The sequence below is a fragment of the Glossina fuscipes genome, unplaced genomic scaffold (genome assembly GCF_014805625.2).
Source record: "Glossina fuscipes isolate IAEA_lab_2018 unplaced genomic scaffold, Yale_Gfus_2 0, whole genome shotgun sequence".
Taxonomy (NCBI): domain Eukaryota; kingdom Metazoa; phylum Arthropoda; class Insecta; order Diptera; family Glossinidae; genus Glossina; species Glossina fuscipes.
The window spans coordinates 38,793,511-38,813,606 of record NW_023998414.1 but is presented as its reverse complement, the minus strand read 5'-3'; the positions used below and the strand labels follow the sequence as shown (position 1 = coordinate 38,813,606).

The following is a 20,096-nucleotide window of genomic DNA, read 5'->3' as shown; positions in this document are numbered from 1 at the left end:
TTATTATTGATCTGTTTAAATGTAAATCATTGTAGTTTTAATAAATAAACATAAATATATATTCGTGGTTTCGCACGAACGCAAGTATTATTTAACATAACCATTCTGTCAGAAAAGTTTCAGGAATTATGCATTCAAAAATTCTCTTCTTCAGCAAACGCTAATACGTGGACAATTCTCCCAATCATCTATGAATTTGCATTGTTTACGAAGGCAATTAATGGCAGTTATGTTAATTGTATTCCGAGTCGGTTTTCATTGATTGCTATAAATGAAACTATCCCATGAAACAGTCGCTTTAGATTGCTTAATTCTTATAGAGTTTTCTTTGGCCAAAAAAAAAAAAAAAAAAAATTAAACCGGCTTACAGGCGGCTATGATGCTCTGCTAAAAGCTTGCACAAAAAATTGCTAAAAATCGATGATTTTTTCCCCGCTTTTCAAATTGAACCTAAAATGATTTTGATGATTAAAAATCATTTATGAACAACTAAAGACATTATAGTCGGGCAACGCCCTGTACCATTTTGCATATCACAGTTATTTATTCGCTTTGCTAATAATAATACACCAAAAAGTATACATTATTTTCATGCAAAACCACAATTTTTGTGAAAGCCCGCGTTAGATTTTCTCTTGCGTTTCCCGGTAGTACCCATATATCTTGGGGTCCAACAAATTCTTTTTGCTTAAACGCTAATATGAATTAATTTCCACGATAAAATATTAAAAATTAAGCCTTTTTGCGAAGGACTTACCACTCATGGGATATCTGATAGCCTGAAGGGGCGCCAAGAGCGATGTTTTTGAATTTATCTCCTCTTAAAATTTTTTATTTAATTACTATCATAAACAAATTTTCTTCACAAAAAATAAGTTAACAATTCGACTTGTTTGGCATATAAGAGGTTACGTTTCATGGGAATCCTTAGGTGCGGTGATATCGAAAAAAATAGACTACTGGGTTCAAAGTCGGTAAAGTCAATGGACTATTTCGACCACTTTACCAAATTCAAGCTTCAATTTCCATAGGAACGGTTATGTGAGGGGGTGTCTAAAAAATTTTCCCTAATCGATCCGAAATGTTCCCACCAAATTCGAATGCCGAAACACTACTACGCTTAGCCAGTTTTGCCGAGAAATTTTAAAAATTGCAATTCTTCCGCATATAACGACTTTTTAGAATAGGGCGTCAGATGGGGGATGGTTCAGACAGGTATAATAAAAGGCGGGTTTATATCAAGCCCTTCTGGATGTTACATACGTCCGTACTAATTTAATATATACTGCGCAGGGTGCAGAGATGCAGGGCATAAAAATACTTCACTGACTTGGCTTAAGAATTAACGGGCGTATGATCTTAACGATTAATTAAAATAAGGATCTTAGCTGCGACAGGACGCTTTTAAAAAGACTTCAATAGCATTTTTGAATTTCGTTGTCGTTTATCCATCACCGAGGATCTTGGTCAAATATTTAGAGAGAAACGGAAGAATCGAAGAATAGAAAGATACAGGAAATGGCCGAAGGCCAGTGGACGCGTGTCCAATTTGACTCGCTTTAGCTACAATCAAGCATCAAACCGCACTAGAATTTGAGTTGATAGTCACGATCTGTAGTCACTCGTCAGTGAAAGAAATTCAATTTGTCTATTGACTCTACTAAGTTTACATTATTAAAATATTTAACAAACAGTCTAGATTTCGTTTCACTGTCAAATACCAAAAAATCTGAAATTTATGTAATATCTCAAGTGATTATGCAATAATGTATATCTTTGTTCATATTACTTATACGTGTTATTTTGAGAATTTTACAGTCGAGTACGATAGATTGCTTGCATGGCGACATATTTAACTCGTAACTACAATATTTGTGCTAAGGTTACGCTTACAGAGCATGTTATGCTCAAAGCATACTAAAAATTACTAAATCAAGGAATGATGCGCATATTAAGGGATTCATTGTTTTAAGCCAAATATAGTCACTTATTGATTTATCTATATTGTTTTATGAAACTTTCATATCGCAGTAAGCTCAACTGGCCGGTTGCATTTAAATGGCAACCGTTATTAGCAACGATTCTATGCGTCTACCGTAAAAGTTGCGCGATATTGTTGTGACGGATTTATTTTTACATATAATTTTAACTAGGCGATGTAAACCAGAATCGAATTTGGAAATGCCGGTAATGAGGAAAAGACAAAAAACCTGCGATATATCGAGAGAAAAAATCAGTGCAGAGTATTGCGTTAATCAAGAGGATTCAAATTTTATTAATTCTACTAAGGAAACTTTTAGATTCTTTTTGCAATTGGATAAACTTGGTAAACTCTCTTTGCTTTTGATCAATAATGCATCAATCAATCAATTTGCAACAGCTACCATATTGCTTTCTTAGCCCTTGGATACGAAAAACTTGTTAGGAGTATATAAAAATTCTAGATATTTGTAATGATCAAATAAACATGTCTGTCCGTCTGATTATTAGCTCTATTAGATCTGCCTTGCTGATTCTCTGGCAAGAGCTCGTACATCTCGCCCGATTATAAATTCTTACATCACTGAAGACTTTACGATCGTGACGTGAATATATATCACTAGTCGAGACAAACTAACTCTCTCGTCTTTCAAGTGACTTCATCATATACATTTTTGTGAATCTTCAAATGAAATACTCCAAATTCTTAACCACACACTTGACGCACTTGTTCTACCTCCAGATAATCTGTAAAAATATTGCAAACTTTTGCAATTCTCGGGTCATGTCATGTGACAATTTCGATGATTGTGTCTCTAAGCATTCAATTTGTAATCAATCTATCTTCTCAGCTTCTTAGAAGATTATGCGTACGATTGTATATATCCATGCATTGATCCCCACTTTGCGTATCTCGAAAGCATTTTAAAAAAAATTTCTTTATATATTTTACAATATTTTGAAATGAATTTAAAATGAATTACACTCGTCTGTTGTTGTGCCCTACATATCACCTGCCGTAAGTCCCCATACTTTTTAGATTATTAAAAATTTTGCAATTATGCGAGTGCAACTTTCTTAATTGCTTGCATGATTCTTTAATCAATTTTCAATAAAAATCTAGATTCTCGAGGACGAATAGCAACAATCAATCAATCAATCATCCAAGCAAATAAGCAAGAAATCGAACAAGCGATAGCCTAATTATTTTCTTCTTATCAATTGTATTGTTAATCTTTGAAAGCAATTTATTACAAGTTATACAACAGAGTGCTTATTGTTTATTTTGAAATCAACTAAACGTTACGTTGTCAACAGACAATAACTTCAAGTATACCAAGTAAAGTACGCGGTTTAGAAAAGTGCGCACATGCATTGCACATTTCATTCTCTTAAAAAATACCATAAATATTAACACCCACTTACACATACACATATGTACTATATATGTGTGTCCACATACAGTACAGTAAACGATGGTAATGATCGCAATTAATTAACTATTTCTGAATAAAATCCAATTCAGATTCGAAATTTTTACTGCACTCCACAAACGTTCGCCACAGTTGACAAACTTTATGAAAATGAAGAATGAATAAATGGAATGAAGAAAGATTTTTTATATTGAAAAAAAGAAAAAAAAAAAAAATTAATAAATAAAACTGAATCTTCTAGAAAGTACTGAGAGAAAATATTTAAACTTTATTTCTTGCTTACAATCAGAGGTTCGCGACGATTATCCAAATTACAAATACTTTAGTGGGACGCGGCCCACGATTAAATACTCTACTCTACATCATTTCATTTATTATACTTATACTCATATAACGACGAAGACGACGACAGAAAAAATGCTCCGATCCGAACCATTTGTCGGTGCAATAAATTTCATGAAAATATCTCAAATATTTCCACCTGTAGGTTGAAGAAAAGAAGTCAAGACAGCTAGACGGACAGGCGGAAAGCAGGCTTAGATCAATGCAAAGAGCAATTCTGAATCGATCGGTGGTATAATGAAAGTTGGATACATTACAAGTCCTTCTGGGTGTTGCATACATGCGCACAAACTTAACTTATACACCTTATACACCTTTGCATCAGCATTGGTGTAAGGGATGGAAAAAAGCTTGTACAAAATTAAAAAGCAAGTCTAATGCCTAAGATTGGCAAAAATTCCCATCATTTCGGGCATTTTTGTGACATATTAAGACGAGTTGATTATAACATCCACAGGATCATTCAGCTTCTCCTCAAAGTTGTAAAAGATCAATGCATCCGCAAGGCGTACATTTAATTACCTCATTACCGATATAGTTTAACGCAGATAACATTCTCATTTCTCGTTAATCCACAAATATTTTTATCAATTTGTTAAATCCCCAAGTGAAGAACCTCCACATATTCCTTCCTCCATCGGTTTTAATGGCTCAGACTTATCTGGTGATAGTGAAATCGTGAATCTCTTCGCCAAATACGAGTTGGTTAAAAACATCTACAGAATGAGTCGAATATTGTTGCAAAACATTTAATTAAATGTTCGCCTAACAAGTCGAATTCGACGTTCACGTTCAACTCAAGTTACCGTAACCGAAATCGAAATAAATGAAAGGTTGAATACGCGCAATGAAACGAGCTCCGCTAAAAGAATCTCAGGAATAGCTTTCCATCATTTAGCCAAAAAAAAAAACGTGCGACTATTTGAACTTCACGTTAGCTCAAAAAATTAACGCACATTATTATTAGAATTTTGTAGCAATTTGTAATTAGTATTAATCTAAACAAAAAGAAATTAGTATTAATTTCATAATAAATCAATAAATTTTACACATATTATATGGCCAGATACAAATGGAATTTAATATCACTGATAATGGCTTTTGCGGCCGACGATTTTCGTAAGGGTGGAAATAAAGAAAAATATTCTCTTGACATTTTTACCTTGAGATGTTATTAATGAATGATTTATTTTCTATCCATTTACGATCGATTACTCAGATTACTCAAATAACTCCATATTAGAGTTTCACTAAAGACATAGAACTTACTGTCCCTACAGGAATACGATCCGAAATGTCATTGAATTTATTTTTTTTTTTTTAGGTTTCGGGGGAGGGGGTAATTCATAATTTTGGATATTGTAAAATCTCTTTATTCGCGGGGTATATGTACCGTGAATGCAGAAAGTGTGAATACGGAATGGCAATTTATATGAAATTACAGGGGATGTGTTCCTTGGTGACAAAATAAAAAAATTTTATATATGTATAAAAATAAATTTTATTCATTCATGTAATAAGGTTGCTTTCATTCTGTTAGTTTACATTCTCAAAAACACCGATCGCGGATATTTATAGCCGCGAATATAGGAATTGAGTCGCATTTTTTTAATCCGCGAATGAAGGAAGCGCGAACAAGAAGCTTTTACTGCATATCTCTTTAGAAGTGATTTCCTTTATGCTTTTTACTATGCAGATGTATCTCGGTTAACATCGTTAATTCGTATCGTACTATATCGAAGCCGTATTACCCGGTAGCTTGGGATAATATAAATCAAGGCAATGCATACCGTGTTGTAGCGAAGCCAGAAAGTAAGTCTTAATGAGTACAATTTTGTGATGAAAATGCCATCCCAGCTGTGCATACATGAGATGCAAAATATTACGAATACAGGCGTCCCTCGTATAACGCGGTTCTTGTAAAACAGGGTTTTAATATAACACGATCTCAGAAAATGGAATGTGCATTAGAAATTTGAATTTTTTCTTTCAATAGCGCTCAATAAGAGAAAGAAGAAGAGAACAAGCTTCATCACATGTAGAGGCTACCAAAAAATTTATATATTTGAAATACCAAATACCATTATTGAAGAGAGAGAATATTCAGCAGATCAAATTTTCAACACCGAAAAGACAGCTTTACACTGGAAGGGAAATGCCGTCGCGAACTAATTTTTGATGAGAATGATGATGAAAATCAATTTCGTGGTCTTAATAAACTGTTTCTATTTGTTTTTATTTATTTATTTATTCCACTTATAGAAGACACTCAACTAAAAATTTTGACAGTTGAGTTCAATTGACTCTTAAAGTAAATCTTAAATTAATATTAATATTAATACATAGTATAAGTACAATAAAACAAATAAGAAGGAAAAAAAAAGAAAAAAAGCATGCACACAACTAGTATAGAGCCACACCCAGAACCGGTACAGGACCAAATTGCGAATGAACCCCTAAGCCATCGCAAACATGCATAAGCTTGGCAACCGATAATAGTTAACAACAATTCATTTTTGACTCATCGCGACATTTTAAGGTTAAGCGCTAGTTTAAGGACAACATAGATAAGCAATGTTGCTTTAATGGACTTTTGGATTTCGTCATAATGTTGAATTGTATTTTTTTTTTTTTTTTTTTTTTTTAGTAAAAACGTGGAATTAACTTACTTTTTCATTTATGTAGTATTTGAAAAAAAATTTCACTTATCATAAAATTTTACACATTTTTAAGACATGGTTTCGATATAACACGGTACACATTGCTTTTATTTATATTATTTCAAGCTTTTGTGTAACACAATTTCAATATAACACAAAACAAGGCCGCTACACGACACGGTATGTCATGTTTTGTATAACACGGTTTCGATATAGCACGGTAGGAATTGATCTTGTTATAGGGGGACGCCTGTACATTCAAAAAATAATACAAATTGCGATCACAAAATGAATTTTATCAAAAATTACACTTGGATCTATTTTTTCTCCATCATTACAATAGTTATCTAACGTGGTCGCATGTATATATTCAATCGCGTTATAATTGTCGCACAATTTTGTACCGTGTTGTATCGGCACCGTCTCGCGGCGCCTATATTCTACCAATTGGAATAAAATTTTGTTTTCTGCTCACATTCTTATTGGCATAAGGCCGACGTATTGTTTACTACGAAAGGCAAAATATTGCCGAACGTCTGCAAGGCCCATGCGACACTGCTTTTGGATTATACTTGTACATCATAAGCAATGCAGTTTCGGGAAAATCTCATCGCAAGCAATATTTAGAACTAAAAAGTATTATTCTTTTATAATTTCATTTTTATACTCACCACTGTAAAGATGGATGTGTCCAACACTCACATGGAAGATTCAAAGACCCTATTAAGTATATATATTATCTTGATCACCATAAAATTTTGAGTTGATTTAGCTATATATGTCTGTCCGTCTGTGCGGTGTGGTTTGTTGGCACTCTCTCTCTCTCTCTCTCTCTCTCTCTCTCTCTCTGGTTGCAAAAATGAAGATATGTGGATTTAGCCAGACTGTCAAATACTTTACCTGTATTTTAAGTTCCACGGAACGCGTTTCAATACTTCCACGGAATGCAACACACTTCAATACTTTAAAATATGTAATGTGATTTTACAAACTAGGCGATTGGAATTTTTAAAGAAATCTGGTAAATTGTCGAAGAGGCTGCGCAAATTAAAAAGCTTCATATCGTATTATTGCAATGCTATCGTTGCTTCACTTAATAAACCAGCTATAAGAGACAGATGCTTGTTCAATGCCATCAAAACCTATTTACCTAGTTACACATAGCTAGGAAAACGTAATTCTTAAACTTGTTACCATAATTGTAGTAATCTGTTACACTACATACATACTAAAGAGATAATTCAAGCCTTTTTGAAGGCTTGAATTAACGTTTTTCGGAAATTGATTAAAAAATATGGAAAAATTATAATTACAGAGGCATTCCCAAGCTGAGAGTCTTACCTAATTTATTTCAACGAATTGTTACTCAGTAGTTACTTAATTTTCTCCATTAAATCTTCTTATTTTTCTATTTCAGCGTAGCTTTCTAAAAGCAAGCCGGACTATTACGAACGGCTGAAGAATTACTTGCCACATATTGAGGGATTTCTCTAGCGGTTCGGTCTCGGTCTCGGTCTCGGATATCATATAAAACGACTTTAGTATAGCTTTTGAACTAATTAGCCAATCCACTGACTTCCCTTTCTTCCATTATTCAGAACTCTGTTTAACTTTGCCATCACTGGAATTCTTCAAGTTCTATTAAATCAACTCTCCTTAACATACTCGGCTTGCCTATGTCTAAATCTAAGTTAGCTAGCTTCTAATCTTGATATTTTCGTGTGATTTCAAAAATGAATTGAATTTGTTCCATACGCAACGACTTAAGACTTCATTCCCAAACCAGATTTGCCTTTTCTTTCTTTGCAAATATCCGTTCTTCAGTTCAGTTTGTTGTCTACTTTTTAAATAGTTTTTCCTTACAACAGTTAAGAGGTGTCTGTGAGAAATTCTAACTTCCTATATTCGTTTCTCGATTACAAGGCAAGGTACAAAGAAGGACATCAAATGGGCATATGCCGCAAGGCCATCGTCATCGCGAAAATTAGAATAAGTCGAAAAAATTGATCTCAAAAATCATTAGAGACATTTGCAAATAAGGCAAAAGAAAAAAAAAAAAAACAAATCGAACATGTACACAACATTACGTGCTTTATAAAGATATTTTTCAAAGCTCGAAATTAGATATGAGGCAAATTGATATTTTCGCTAAGTTCTAAGATTACAGTTGATTGAATTATCTCGATTGGTATGCTAACTGCATTTACAAGATCTTCGATATTGTTGATATTTTAATCACTATCGGCGACATCGAGCCGGTCTTCTTGGACGTTGTTCGTTCTCAACTATTTCTCTACCATTCTTCGTTATTCCGTCTTAGTGCCCTTAGTCTTTTCAAGCTTAGTCTTCACAAGCGATTTCCTTTTTTTTACAAACTTTTCTGTTCAATCAATTTTGTGTGGTCAAAACCCGCTACCAAATAATAATCAAAGTGTTACCGATCTAAGAAAACAAAGTCTACATTAGCATTCAAAGCTCGCGCACTTTTGAAGTAAAAAAGATCTCCTCAAATTTTTGGAACACAACAGAATGTGCTAAATATTGAATCGGTATCGAAATTCTTGCAACTTGAAGAGTTTGAAGAGCAGTCGCTGAACGAACACAAATAAATCCATTCGGTGTTTTGGGTTTGTCAAGACAATGCTCGAAACAAAATAGCAAAACTAGTAGCTACCTAGATCCGCCGATTGTGAAAAGTTTAGCATGTCTTCATTTCAAAAATATAGTTCCATATAATTAAAGGTATAAAAAAGAAAAAATTTCATTCCATCTTAATGATTGCATATGAAATCCCACGCTTACCACATTTCGAATCAAATATAAATTGATGCTTCAGTTGCCTTCAATGTGCATACATGCGTATGCTTTCCATTTATAATAGCACAACCTGTCCATATACATGCATAGGCGAATGTTTTCTTCGCCTGATTAGCTAATAAAAACAAAATATATTTTGGCCCACGGCTCATCATTAAATGCCCTACATCACTTCGCTTAATGCAGTTAATGTCAATGTCTAACGACGAAGTGATTTCAAGTGCGTTCATCACGTTGGGTCAAATATTCTTCGACGTCTTAGTTGAACACAATAGTACGGAAAACGTACAAGTGAATGGATATTTTTATATCGATAACCGGGAGTGATTCGGAACCGATCGGAATAATTTTAGAAAAAAAAAAGTATATAGAGTATATCACAAATCCTTTTGGGTATTGCCTACATCCGTGCATCCGCACAAACCAAAGTATACCTTTGTGTCAAAAGTTGTGTAGCGTATCGAAGAAGATTTGCCCAGCGAATGCACAAGCAAGCGCAACTGAAATGCAATAAACGCAAACAAAGTAAATAACCGTTTAAGGGTTGAATTATTTATCATTTAGTTGCAAGTGATTAGTCAAGTTTGCGCGAAATACCTGTCAATTTGTCATACGAATAATTACTGCGTATTGAATGCAACAGTACCGCGCCTACCCTTGAATGAAAATTTAAAAAGCCGTTTTTAAACCAATAAAGCTTTTGATTAATGATGAAAGCAATTAATTATCTTTTATGTGGACCGTGATTCGGCTTTTATTCGCAACGTTCAAAACATGTCCCAAACTAATTGAAAAGCTACTCAGTTGATTCATTTCTTTACTAACATTCTCATGTACATCGTTATATTGTATATTGTATATATATATATATATATATATATATACTCAATGCAGTTTTGCATCGTATTGACATTGAAAAATTGTAAACTATTTACGCAGATACAAGTCGCTTCGCAAGATATTCATTTAATTCGTCGTTTGCTCGTTTGCGTGATTACATTAAATGAAAATCGCTAGATTTTTGTAAATTTCATAAAACTGTAAGGAATTTTTATAAAATTTGAATAATAATTTGAAAGTGCATTGCGTTGAACCTCTTTACTGCTGCTCCTCTATTGCCTGGTAGACCTCGATGTCAGAAAAATAAAAAAACCAAAAAAAAAAAAGGAAAGACTCTTATAACGAATATAACTTGGAATCGCATTGTTTGCTGAACATGAAAATGGCCTGCATGCAATTAGCCGTTAAGTAGTTCACCATAACTAGAAGTTGGAAATTGCTATAGAGAAAACACAAAACCCATATAGAAATTGTTGTGTGTGAAGCGTAGTATAATCAGTGAAAAATTCGATCTAAAAATTATACGACTCTACAGCAAATAACTGACTGCCCAAGTGATGTACTGTGATATGTAATAATGCGTTTCATGACCGATTCCCTAGTCAGATATGATCGCCTCACACACATTGCAAAAATCAGACAAATACTTTTTGTGCCGTAAAAAAAAGAAGACCAAGAGCAACTAAAACATTAAGGACGTTTACGATATGAAATTTCGACACCGATGTCTGTCCTAGTGCAATCAATTGAGAAAAAAATTATTTCTGATATTCGATATATTCGCGCAGATCATAATTTGAATATTGGTCACGGTATTACGGCATTTATCATAATAATCGAAAAATACTTAATACTTGTTGGAAGTTGAGATTGGATCGTCAAAGAAGTTCACTGCAGCATATATATAGCTTCCTTATAACTGTAATAGTCGGCGTGATTATCTAAAGATTTCGATATTTGATATTGTTAAATACAAGAGGGGTAAGGGAAATTTCGAAATTCCTCTCGAATTTCGAGCGAACAAACACGATCGCCAAACATTTGATATTAATTTTAAAATTAATTTAATTAATTTTAAATTTCTACTCGATTAATATATGCGATACGCTCGTATTGATGAGGGTGCGGTGATTTGACCTTGAATTTGTTTCTCGCCAGAGATTTGCGTCGCCTTGATAGTCGTTTGCTTTAATATTATGCGATACTCTAAATAAAATAAATTTGTGGTTAAGTATTGAATGTCAATTAAACCGCAAAGTTATTGTATAGCATTGAATAGTATTCAATAATTCCCAGATTCGATAGTTAGTTAACCATGGACAGTGTAGAAGAGAATAACGAAATATCGGATTTAGTTTACAAGATTTTAAACAATTTCCTAAACAAGGAATACGGTCAAGGAAAATACAAGTATGATATTAAAGGAGCTACCAAAAAAGGTGACAACTACTTGGGTGTGGTTTATCGCGTAACAATCAAAATGCTAGATAATGAAGAAAACCGACATCAGCTAATATTGAAAGTGCCGCCACAAAATCTCCTTAGACGCGAAAAATTTTTCGCTCGACCTGTTTTTCTGAGGGAAGCATTAGCATTCGAAAAGGTCAGTTTATCCACAAGTTTTTAGAAATTACTTATACTTAACCAAAAAAGCAAAAAAAAAAAAAAAAAAACCCTTTATGCAGTTCTTTCCTTTGATTTCCGATTTTCAACAAGCTAAAGGGCTTTCGATACAAGAATCCTTTCACGAATATCCAAAATATAAATTTTCTTCGACCGATTACATGAATGAGGTTATTTGTATGGACGATCTGCAACCGCAAGGTTTTTATTTATTTGATCGCTTCGCGCCTTTAACGTACGATCATGTAACCATTCTAATGCGTATATATGGTAAGCTTCACGCAACTTCACTAGTAATTAAAGATGAAAATCCCGAGCTATTAAGTGAATTGCAAAAGATGCAGGACATTTTTGTTCAACAAAAAGATTACGAACCTTTAAATAATTACTTTGAGAGCTTAAAAGTTAACGTTTTGGAATGTATCGATAAGCAGCGCGAACATGACTATTGGTCAAAACTGAATGAGTATTTAAAAAGTGCTACAATATTTGAATTAATGTTGAGCATTCTCGATTCGAAAAGCAGCGAGCCATATTCTGTGATATGTCACGGCGATTGCTGGATTAATAATATTATGTTTAAATATGAGGTAAATTAATTAAACATTTTGTGCGCTTAAAAAATTATGTTTCCATGTTATCCATTTTGTTTACAACAGACAACAGACAACAGACTTATGCTTAGGCATTATTTGCCACAGTCAGCCGCAGCCATATCTTTGTGTCTGCATGTTTAATTTTATGTCCTTGTTATCCAAGTTTCGTTTTAAGCGAACGTAAATCTTGTATCCTCGCCTTATCTCAGATAAATATTCAATCATTTTTCAATAACGATTTTGCTAATATATGCAATATATGCAACAAGGATCTTCTAATAAATATTTTCTTCTGAAACTTCTGCCCCATTTAAAAGCCATCGAACTCTTTCAGAATAAGCCATCAATCGATACGCCTTAAACGAATAACATTCTAGATTATAATATATACTCGGTTTGAAATGGCGATATTTTCATTGATTTTGATCTTTGCATGACTGCACGACATTTTCAATCGAGAAAAGGCGAGGAAAACATTTAGCCACGTCAGGCTTCCCGCTAAATGACTCAAATCATTGAAATGCCCATGATTGTCATAAAAAACTCTATGTATTTTCACCAACCCTAATCTCAGGAAAATACTTTACGCATGGTTCCAATTCAAAGCGAACGAGTGCAAAGGCAATCGAACAAAAGTAAAGTAAACAGCAGAGCCGAGCTAAATTGAACTCGGAAGCTGACATTACCGTAGAGTAGTGCATACATATGCTTCTCTCGTACCTCGAACGCTTTGTTTTCAAATTCTTAGATGAAACAAAGAAGGATAACATCTCAAATTACATTTAATTATAATATGAATAATCAATGTGAATATGAAGTTCATCCATTATCTCCGATATTCTCCGCAGAACGATCGAATTAAAGATGCTTGCTTGATAGATTGGCAAATAATGCGTTATGCTTCACCAGTAATTGATTTGATGTACTTTTTAATGTGCTGCACTACAGGAGAATTTCGTCAAAAATATTTCCAAAGTATGATAGACATCTATCATAAATCGGCTACCGATCATATTAAAAGGTAAAATTAAGAGCTTACATTAAAAAAAAAAAAAAAAAAAAAAATTCCATTCATAATAATATATTAAATAAATTTTTCCAAAGATTGGGCGCAGATGCTGAAAAGCTATATTCACGTATTAGTTTGGATAAAGAATTAAGAGGAAAAGGTGCCATAGGCTTGCTATTCGCCACATTTGTTTTACCTATACTGACGACAAGAAGCGAAGATGTACCTGATTTAGAGATATTAAGTGAGAAAGTAGCAGCTGGCCAAACAATTGATATTAAAGATTCAGGAATTCATGGTGAAAATGCCATTCTCTACAATAAACGAATGCATGATGTAGTTACTGATACCGTTGATTATGGATGGATCTGAGTTTATTATATTAAATAAACATTGTTATTTAGTTATTTGTTATCATTAAATCATATTTTGCGCTTACCTTATTTAATATTTATTCCTTATTTTGTAGTCGTTTATCGGTTTGAGCGACAACAACTGAAGCAATGTAGCCCAACTGAACTTAATTTTAAGAAACTCTTAAAACGTAATTCAATATGACCAATCAGTCAAATGTTATTTCAAAGCGTCCGTAATCTAAATGTTGCACAATCATTCTTCAAGTGAACTAAAACTATATCCTGCAGATATGACCATCGCTTCATGGCTCGTCAATTAGCCTGGGCTAAAAAATCAACTCCTTCCGACATGGCCATCGCTTTGTGGCTCGTCAATAAGTCTTAGCTAAAGCCAACTCCTCCAGATATGACCATCCCTTTATGGCTCATCAGATTTTTCACTTTCGATTGCAAGTGTACAGCCAATACGGCAAGCATACATGCGCACTGAGCATCTCTATCAGAAATTGTCGCATTTAAACTAAAGTGATTCTGCTTCTATTACACGGCTATTGTCTTGATAAAATAACCTATAAATCATCATGTATAATCCCTTGATATGGCATTAGAGGCATTGGGTTTTTGATGCCATTCTAAAAAATTGTTATTATGTCGCGTGAATTACGAAAAATGAACCTAAACTTACACTTGTCGCTCCCCAATTTGGCAACATGAATTCTGCTGCAACACCTACATTCCAAGGAAAACAGTATTATACCGGATCCAGAAAGAAAACGGCGCATTGGTTTGTTACTTTTATCGTCTGCTGTTACAGCGAAAAATAGAACATTTTATTATAATTAATTGTTAATGATTTAATAATTAATGCACGTACTTGATTTTGACAAATTTTCAATGTTATTTCTTTTTTCTTTTTTGGATATAGAGTGAACATGGAAAATCTTTTGATTCCATTGCAAATTCAACCTTTCCTTTAAATACATTTGCCGCAACTAAAATATATGAAATAAAATAAAAACGAAAAGCGCCACTTTAAAGTATTATAATTAAAGCACACCCTTGCAACATTTCGTATTTTTACGGCAAAAAGCGCATAAACATAATTATCTCTGCTTTCCTAAAATGCACTTTTCGGCGTACAAGAAAATAGATAAATCAATTGTATATTCAATATTTTACATTTTTGCGGGCTCGAAAATGCCTTCTTCAATATTTTGTTTAAAAAAAAAAAAGGCGTGTGTTTGAGAGACAGTGAATGCAATAAAATCGCTTACTTTTTTTCGTTTCCCCCGTACACGCGAGACATAAAAAAGCAAGCCATTCCCTTTCCTTGCAATGTAAAAAAACTCAAAGTTTGTTTTTGAATCGCTTAAGTTATCATTTTATTGGTCCAAAGTATTAAATTAATTAAGATTTTGTATTTTGATTTTTTGTATAGCCTTTAACAAAATGCCCAATTTTGTTAATCTTGCTATTGAAAATATGTCATTCCCATATGAGGTAATCATATTTTACAACGAATAAAGAAACACTTTGCGTTTTTCAACATTCAGTCAGAAGTTAATTGAAAATCTTAATAATTGATTCATTGAATTTGATATTATTGATGTTTTACACTTTACCAATTACAAAATGAGTAAACATATTGAGCAATTTCAAAGTAGTAGATTAGAAGATGACAGCGACGATGCGCATGAAGCTTCACAACAACAAATGTCGCCGGCAACAACCAGCCGAGACGCTAAAGAAACAACTGTTGATGATGATGACGAGTGGAAAGAAGAAACTCTTGATAACGTGCCCGAAAATAGTAATATGCAAGATGTAGTAGCTTCGCATTATAATGAATTAAAGGAGGCTGGCCGCACCGAACGGCTAAAATCAAGAATATTTTATATGCGTAATTTTAATAACTGGATTAAATCCCAATTGATAGCAGAGTACTTACATTGCATTAAGAGTCAGCAAAGGGTTGGAGATCCAATGCGAGTCCTGGATATGTGCTGTGGCAAAGGCGGCGATCTTCTCAAATGGGAAAAGGCCTTGATTACACATCTCATTTGTACCGACATAGCAGAGGTATCTGTGGAGCAATGCAAAAGAAGGTATGAAGACATAATACAACGAGCAGAAACATCAAAATTTGCCCATAAATTCACAGCAGAGTTTTTCGTATGTGATTCGACATTAGTACGATTACGTGGAAGATTTAAAGATGCTTCGATGAAATTAAATTTGGTTTCGTGTCAATTTGCCTTTCATTATTCATTTGAATCACTTACTCAAGCCGATTGTATGGTCCGTAATGCGGCTGAATGCCTAAAACCCGGCGGTTTTTTCATTGCTACAATACCAGATGCCTACGAAATCATGAAGCGATTGAAGTTATCGAATAACGGACGTAGCTTTGGAAATGAGGTTTACAAAATTGAATTCGTATCGCACACCGATCCTCCGCCGCTATTTGGAGCAAAATACCAGTTTCATTTGGAAGGAGTCGTTGATTGTCCAGAATTTCTCGTTCATTTTCCAACATTAATAAAGTTATGCCGCAAGCACGGTTTAAAATTAGAACGTAAGACAACGTTTAGCGATTATTATAAAGAAAATATTGAAAAAGGTATGTCTTTGATGACTCTCTCCATAAACATTTGAATAGGAAAAAATAGCAAAAATAGCAAAGGAAAAAATACCGATTTATGCAAATTTTTTCAGGCCGATCATTATTGTATCGTATGAATGGCCTAGAGACTGTTTTCCCAAACCGGTTGAGCCAAAACGAAGAGTACTCTCATATCAAGCAATTTGTTAAGGGCAACTCGAGCCGTTCTTTAGGTACATTGTCCAAGTCAGAATGGGAAGCAGCAAGTAAGTGTTGATTTAATGCATTTTCGCATAACAACTGTACAAACTAAAGAGAATATATTTTTTATTCAGGTCTTTATCTGGTTTGCGCTTTCCGCAAGTGCGAGAATTCATTCGATCGAGAAGGCAAGCCAGTGTTCATGTTCGATGACTAAGATCGACGAAACAAACTAAGCATTCAAAGCAAACTAATTACCATTATTAAGAAAATGTTAAACCAAAATAACACAAACTATAAAACTTCGTTAATTAAAGTTTTGCATATTTTATTGAATTCTTTACAATTAGTTAGTGAAAATAACATAAATACTTAGCTCCTTCTTGTATGTAAATGAAATATTACCACAGTTTAAACTTTGGTAATATTTCGCTACAATATCAAATGGTGTCATTAAATAAACTTAATCCGATTTTCTTTTTGTAAAACGGATTAATTGGACTGGGGGTTGAGTTGGGTTTTAACAAGCCTTTGCTTGGTTTTTTAGTTGCGTCATAGGGTACATTTGGCGACTGTTTTATTTGCTGAATGTATTCATGGGGCTTCTGCGAAGTGTTGTGATTTAAATCTATTCTAACACGCTTCACGCTGCTACGCGTTTTCGGACTATTGCTTATAGAAGCTGAACGTTTTCTCTGATTTATTGGTGTTGAATAATTGTTGGATGGTTTTTTAGCCAAAGGATTTAGAACCAAATTAGAGCAGACTTCTTCCAATTTAGTTTTGCGGTCTACTATCGGAGTTTCAATTTTCTTTTCCATTGTAGGAGTCTCCGATTCTATGGTTGGAAATGGACGAGGTTTACTGCTTGATGATGAAGAACAATTTGCATTGGTTTCACCAACTGAGACTTCACTACTTGCTGGTACTTCTTGTTTGCCTCCCTGTTCTCCGTCATTTTCATGGTGTATTTCTATTTTCTCCTTTAGATTAATAACCGCCTTTTTTTCGCTTTCCAATTGCTTGCGTTTCTTATTAATTTTGTTTGCATGGCTTTCTAATTTTCGCCCGTTCAATTCAAGTGAATTTTGGTCGTCAGCGTTAAACAGATTTTCCTTGTTGATATTATGTTTAATTTTTAACTTTTTTTTTTTCATTTCAATGAATTTATTAAACTTTTTTGCATTTTTCTTGACCTTTTTTTCAACGAAATCTTCTGCACTTAAAGGCTCTTCCAGCCATCCACTCATCATTGCTTTTTGCGAGCGGTTCTTTCGGTTTGATAGGTAATCCAATGGTAAAGCCCCCTCGATGGTTTCGTCGTAATTGTTTTCATCAATGTTTTCGAAATTAAGAGATTTTAAAAGTTTGCGTCTTTTTCGCTTATTGAGTTGCTTTAATTTCCTATCTACTCCATATAATTCGTTTTCTAAATGTTCAAGTTGCGCGACTTTTTCTTTGATCAAAGACTTATTCGACGTTTTCTGCAATCGTTGCACGCTTTTCACTCCCAAAGGAAAGATTCCGTTGTGATAAGTTTGAAATATAGCTAACAGACGTTTTAAAATCTTACGCCTTTTCGTTGATAAATCGTGTCCACTGAGAAAAGTTTCTAATTCTGCGACTACATACGCGCCATTTAAATGCAACTCTGGTATGAAAACGTCGACATTACCGGCGCGCGGGTCAAGATGTTGTTTGCAAACTTCCGGTTCTGTTTTATCATTTTCTATATCCATGTCATATGTTTCGGCTTCTTCGACTTTCTCCAAATCGTCGATTCTTGATGTTGGAAAGCCCATTTCTTTCCAGGCGTTGTACTTTTCCGAATATTCTCGTCCCAGGGAACTTTGATAAAGCAAATGGTAGAAAATTCTTGAGCGGCAACAAGATATTAGATGATAGTTCTGCTGCGTGGCCATAAAATGTACAAATGGTTTGATGAAATAATTCACTTGTTCAGCTGATATCTCGCCATTCGATACTTTAGCTAACTCCTCGAAAAATATATCTAAATAGTGCATTGTTAGACCTCTAGCAGTTACATTTTCGCGAAGAACACTGCTCTTAACGCATTGATCAAATTTCTCTACAGTTTCTAAAGACCAATAATGTTTTTTTAAAGCTTTAAGCATATGACGCAGCATACGGCGAACCAGCATAAGAAATTTATCCATACGCCATTGATCAATACCAAACCATTCAACTTCCATAATCTTTAAGAAGGCTCCAAAAAATTTGATGCTTAATTCGATGTTATCATCAAAGCAACCTATCAATTGGCCCAATTGTTCCGCTAAATCCTCTTGGACTAAAGGTTTATCCGAATACCACATGTTATAATACAGGCCTTTCCAAATGCGCATAAAATCTTCTTCAGTAAATGGAAAAGAGCTTTGTGCTCTTATTTGTAACCATTTACGCAACTTACGCATTTGTTTATTTCGCCTGCGTAGATCATTGCAAGCCAACGATTTAACAATTTTTACTTCTTGAGCTATCACCAATATTTCTTTGGAAATTTCATCTGGCTTTTGCTGCTTTTGCTCTTTTTCGCCATGCTGAACCAAATTCCTTTTCGTCACTCCGATCATCTTACGGTTAACTTTTATTTTTTTGAAAGAAAATTATATGAATATTTTAAACGTTGTGTATTCACTATTAGCACGTGTTTAGAACATTAACACAAAGTTAAATTAATAGGAAATGGCAACAGTTCTTTACTGCCAACTAGTAGAAACACAGAAAAGAACCTCTTCTTCTTGTTCAGCTTCTGCGTTTTTTTTACTTACAAGATAAAGGAAATTGATAGTTATATCGATGAAAAATAGTGTCAGACACAATGAAGTACAATTGCTTTTTTTCGAGATGGGAAATCGAATTTTTTAGACGCTTTAACAAATTTTCAAAACAAGTAGTTGTGTGCATATATAAACGAGTACAATAAAAAAAAAAAAACGAAAAAAATGACTTCTCTTAAATTTAAAGGAATTTATCTAATTTAAACCCCTTTTATGTGATATGATTTGAACTTTTGGTTTCTACTTGTTATCGTATTATTTAATAAGAATTGAAGCGCAAGTAATATAGGCGACTTATTTTCAGTTGAAAATTGGTTCGTCGCTTTATTTGATTGCGTAAGGGAAATCCATCTCCATACCCTCTGTTCCAAATTCGTTTTTCCTAGTTACTTATTTCACTAATTAATCGAAAAGTTTATTTTCTTTTTCATAAATTACTTTGTCGTTGTTTTTCATATACATATTTGTTTGCTGCTATATATTTATTGTATTCTGCCGAAACTGCGAAATAAAAAAAGGCGTGGCGTATGTACGAACGAACAGTAAAAAGGCAATAGCATATTAGATTAATAAATTAACAATAAAAAAAGTCGATTACTAATAAATAATGACTCCAATTGCTGAGGGCCTAAATACAATAAAGTGTGTTTGCTTTTTTAAGCACGAGGTTTAAGGTTTTATTATATCAAAAGGTCTGAAGTATCTGTTGTTGATTTGCTGACTTGCAGAAGAAAAGGAAGAAAAGAGAATTAAATTTGATATATAAGGAGTATGAGTTTAATTCCCATGCTTAAAAAGGCGTTGAAACCTGAACGTAGTTGACTCTAACCTCATTA

The 20,096-nt window shown here is 33.8% G+C and overlaps 3 protein-coding genes and 1 long non-coding RNA gene across 5 annotated transcripts; 2 read left to right on the top strand and 2 right to left on the bottom strand.

Annotated features, from left to right (window-relative positions):
- Positions 1-10,144: 10,144 nt before the first annotated feature.
- Positions 10,145-13,743, top strand: LOC119640079. Of its 2 annotated transcripts, XM_038037870.1 has the most exons (5): positions 10,145-11,298; positions 11,369-11,675; positions 11,758-12,285; positions 13,140-13,312; positions 13,396-13,743. In XM_038037870.1, the coding sequence occupies exons 2-5, from the start codon at positions 11,388-11,390 to the stop codon at positions 13,670-13,672; spliced, it is 1,266 nt and encodes a 421-aa protein (XP_037893798.1). In that variant the 5' UTR covers positions 10,145-11,298; positions 11,369-11,387; the 3' UTR covers positions 13,673-13,743. The 2 variants fall into 2 exon arrangements, with proteins under 2 accessions (XP_037893798.1, XP_037893788.1); XM_038037860.1 differs by having other exon boundaries at positions 10,145-11,675.
- On the bottom strand, positions 13,718-14,809 carry LOC119640088. The gene is made up of 2 exons (XR_005247603.1): positions 14,342-14,809; positions 13,718-14,288 (listed from the first exon to the last, which is right to left on the bottom strand). It is a non-coding gene; the product is annotated as an uncharacterized LOC119640088 (long non-coding RNA).
- A 136-nt stretch (positions 14,810-14,945) lies between these two features.
- On the top strand, positions 14,946-16,750 carry LOC119640069 (mRNA cap guanine-N7 methyltransferase). Its single transcript, XM_038037848.1, has 3 exons — positions 14,946-16,276; positions 16,372-16,524; positions 16,594-16,750. The coding sequence occupies exons 1-3, from the start codon at positions 15,289-15,291 to the stop codon at positions 16,674-16,676; spliced, it is 1,224 nt and encodes a 407-aa protein (XP_037893776.1). The 5' UTR covers positions 14,946-15,288; the 3' UTR covers positions 16,677-16,750.
- A 111-nt stretch (positions 16,751-16,861) lies between these two features.
- On the bottom strand, positions 16,862-19,160 carry LOC119634540 (ribosomal RNA processing protein 1 homolog). Its single transcript, XM_038028771.1, has one exon. The coding sequence runs from the start codon at positions 19,051-19,053 to the stop codon at positions 16,900-16,902; it is 2,154 nt and encodes a 717-aa protein (XP_037884699.1). The 5' UTR covers positions 19,054-19,160; the 3' UTR covers positions 16,862-16,899.
- Between the last annotated feature and the right edge of the window lie 936 nt (positions 19,161-20,096).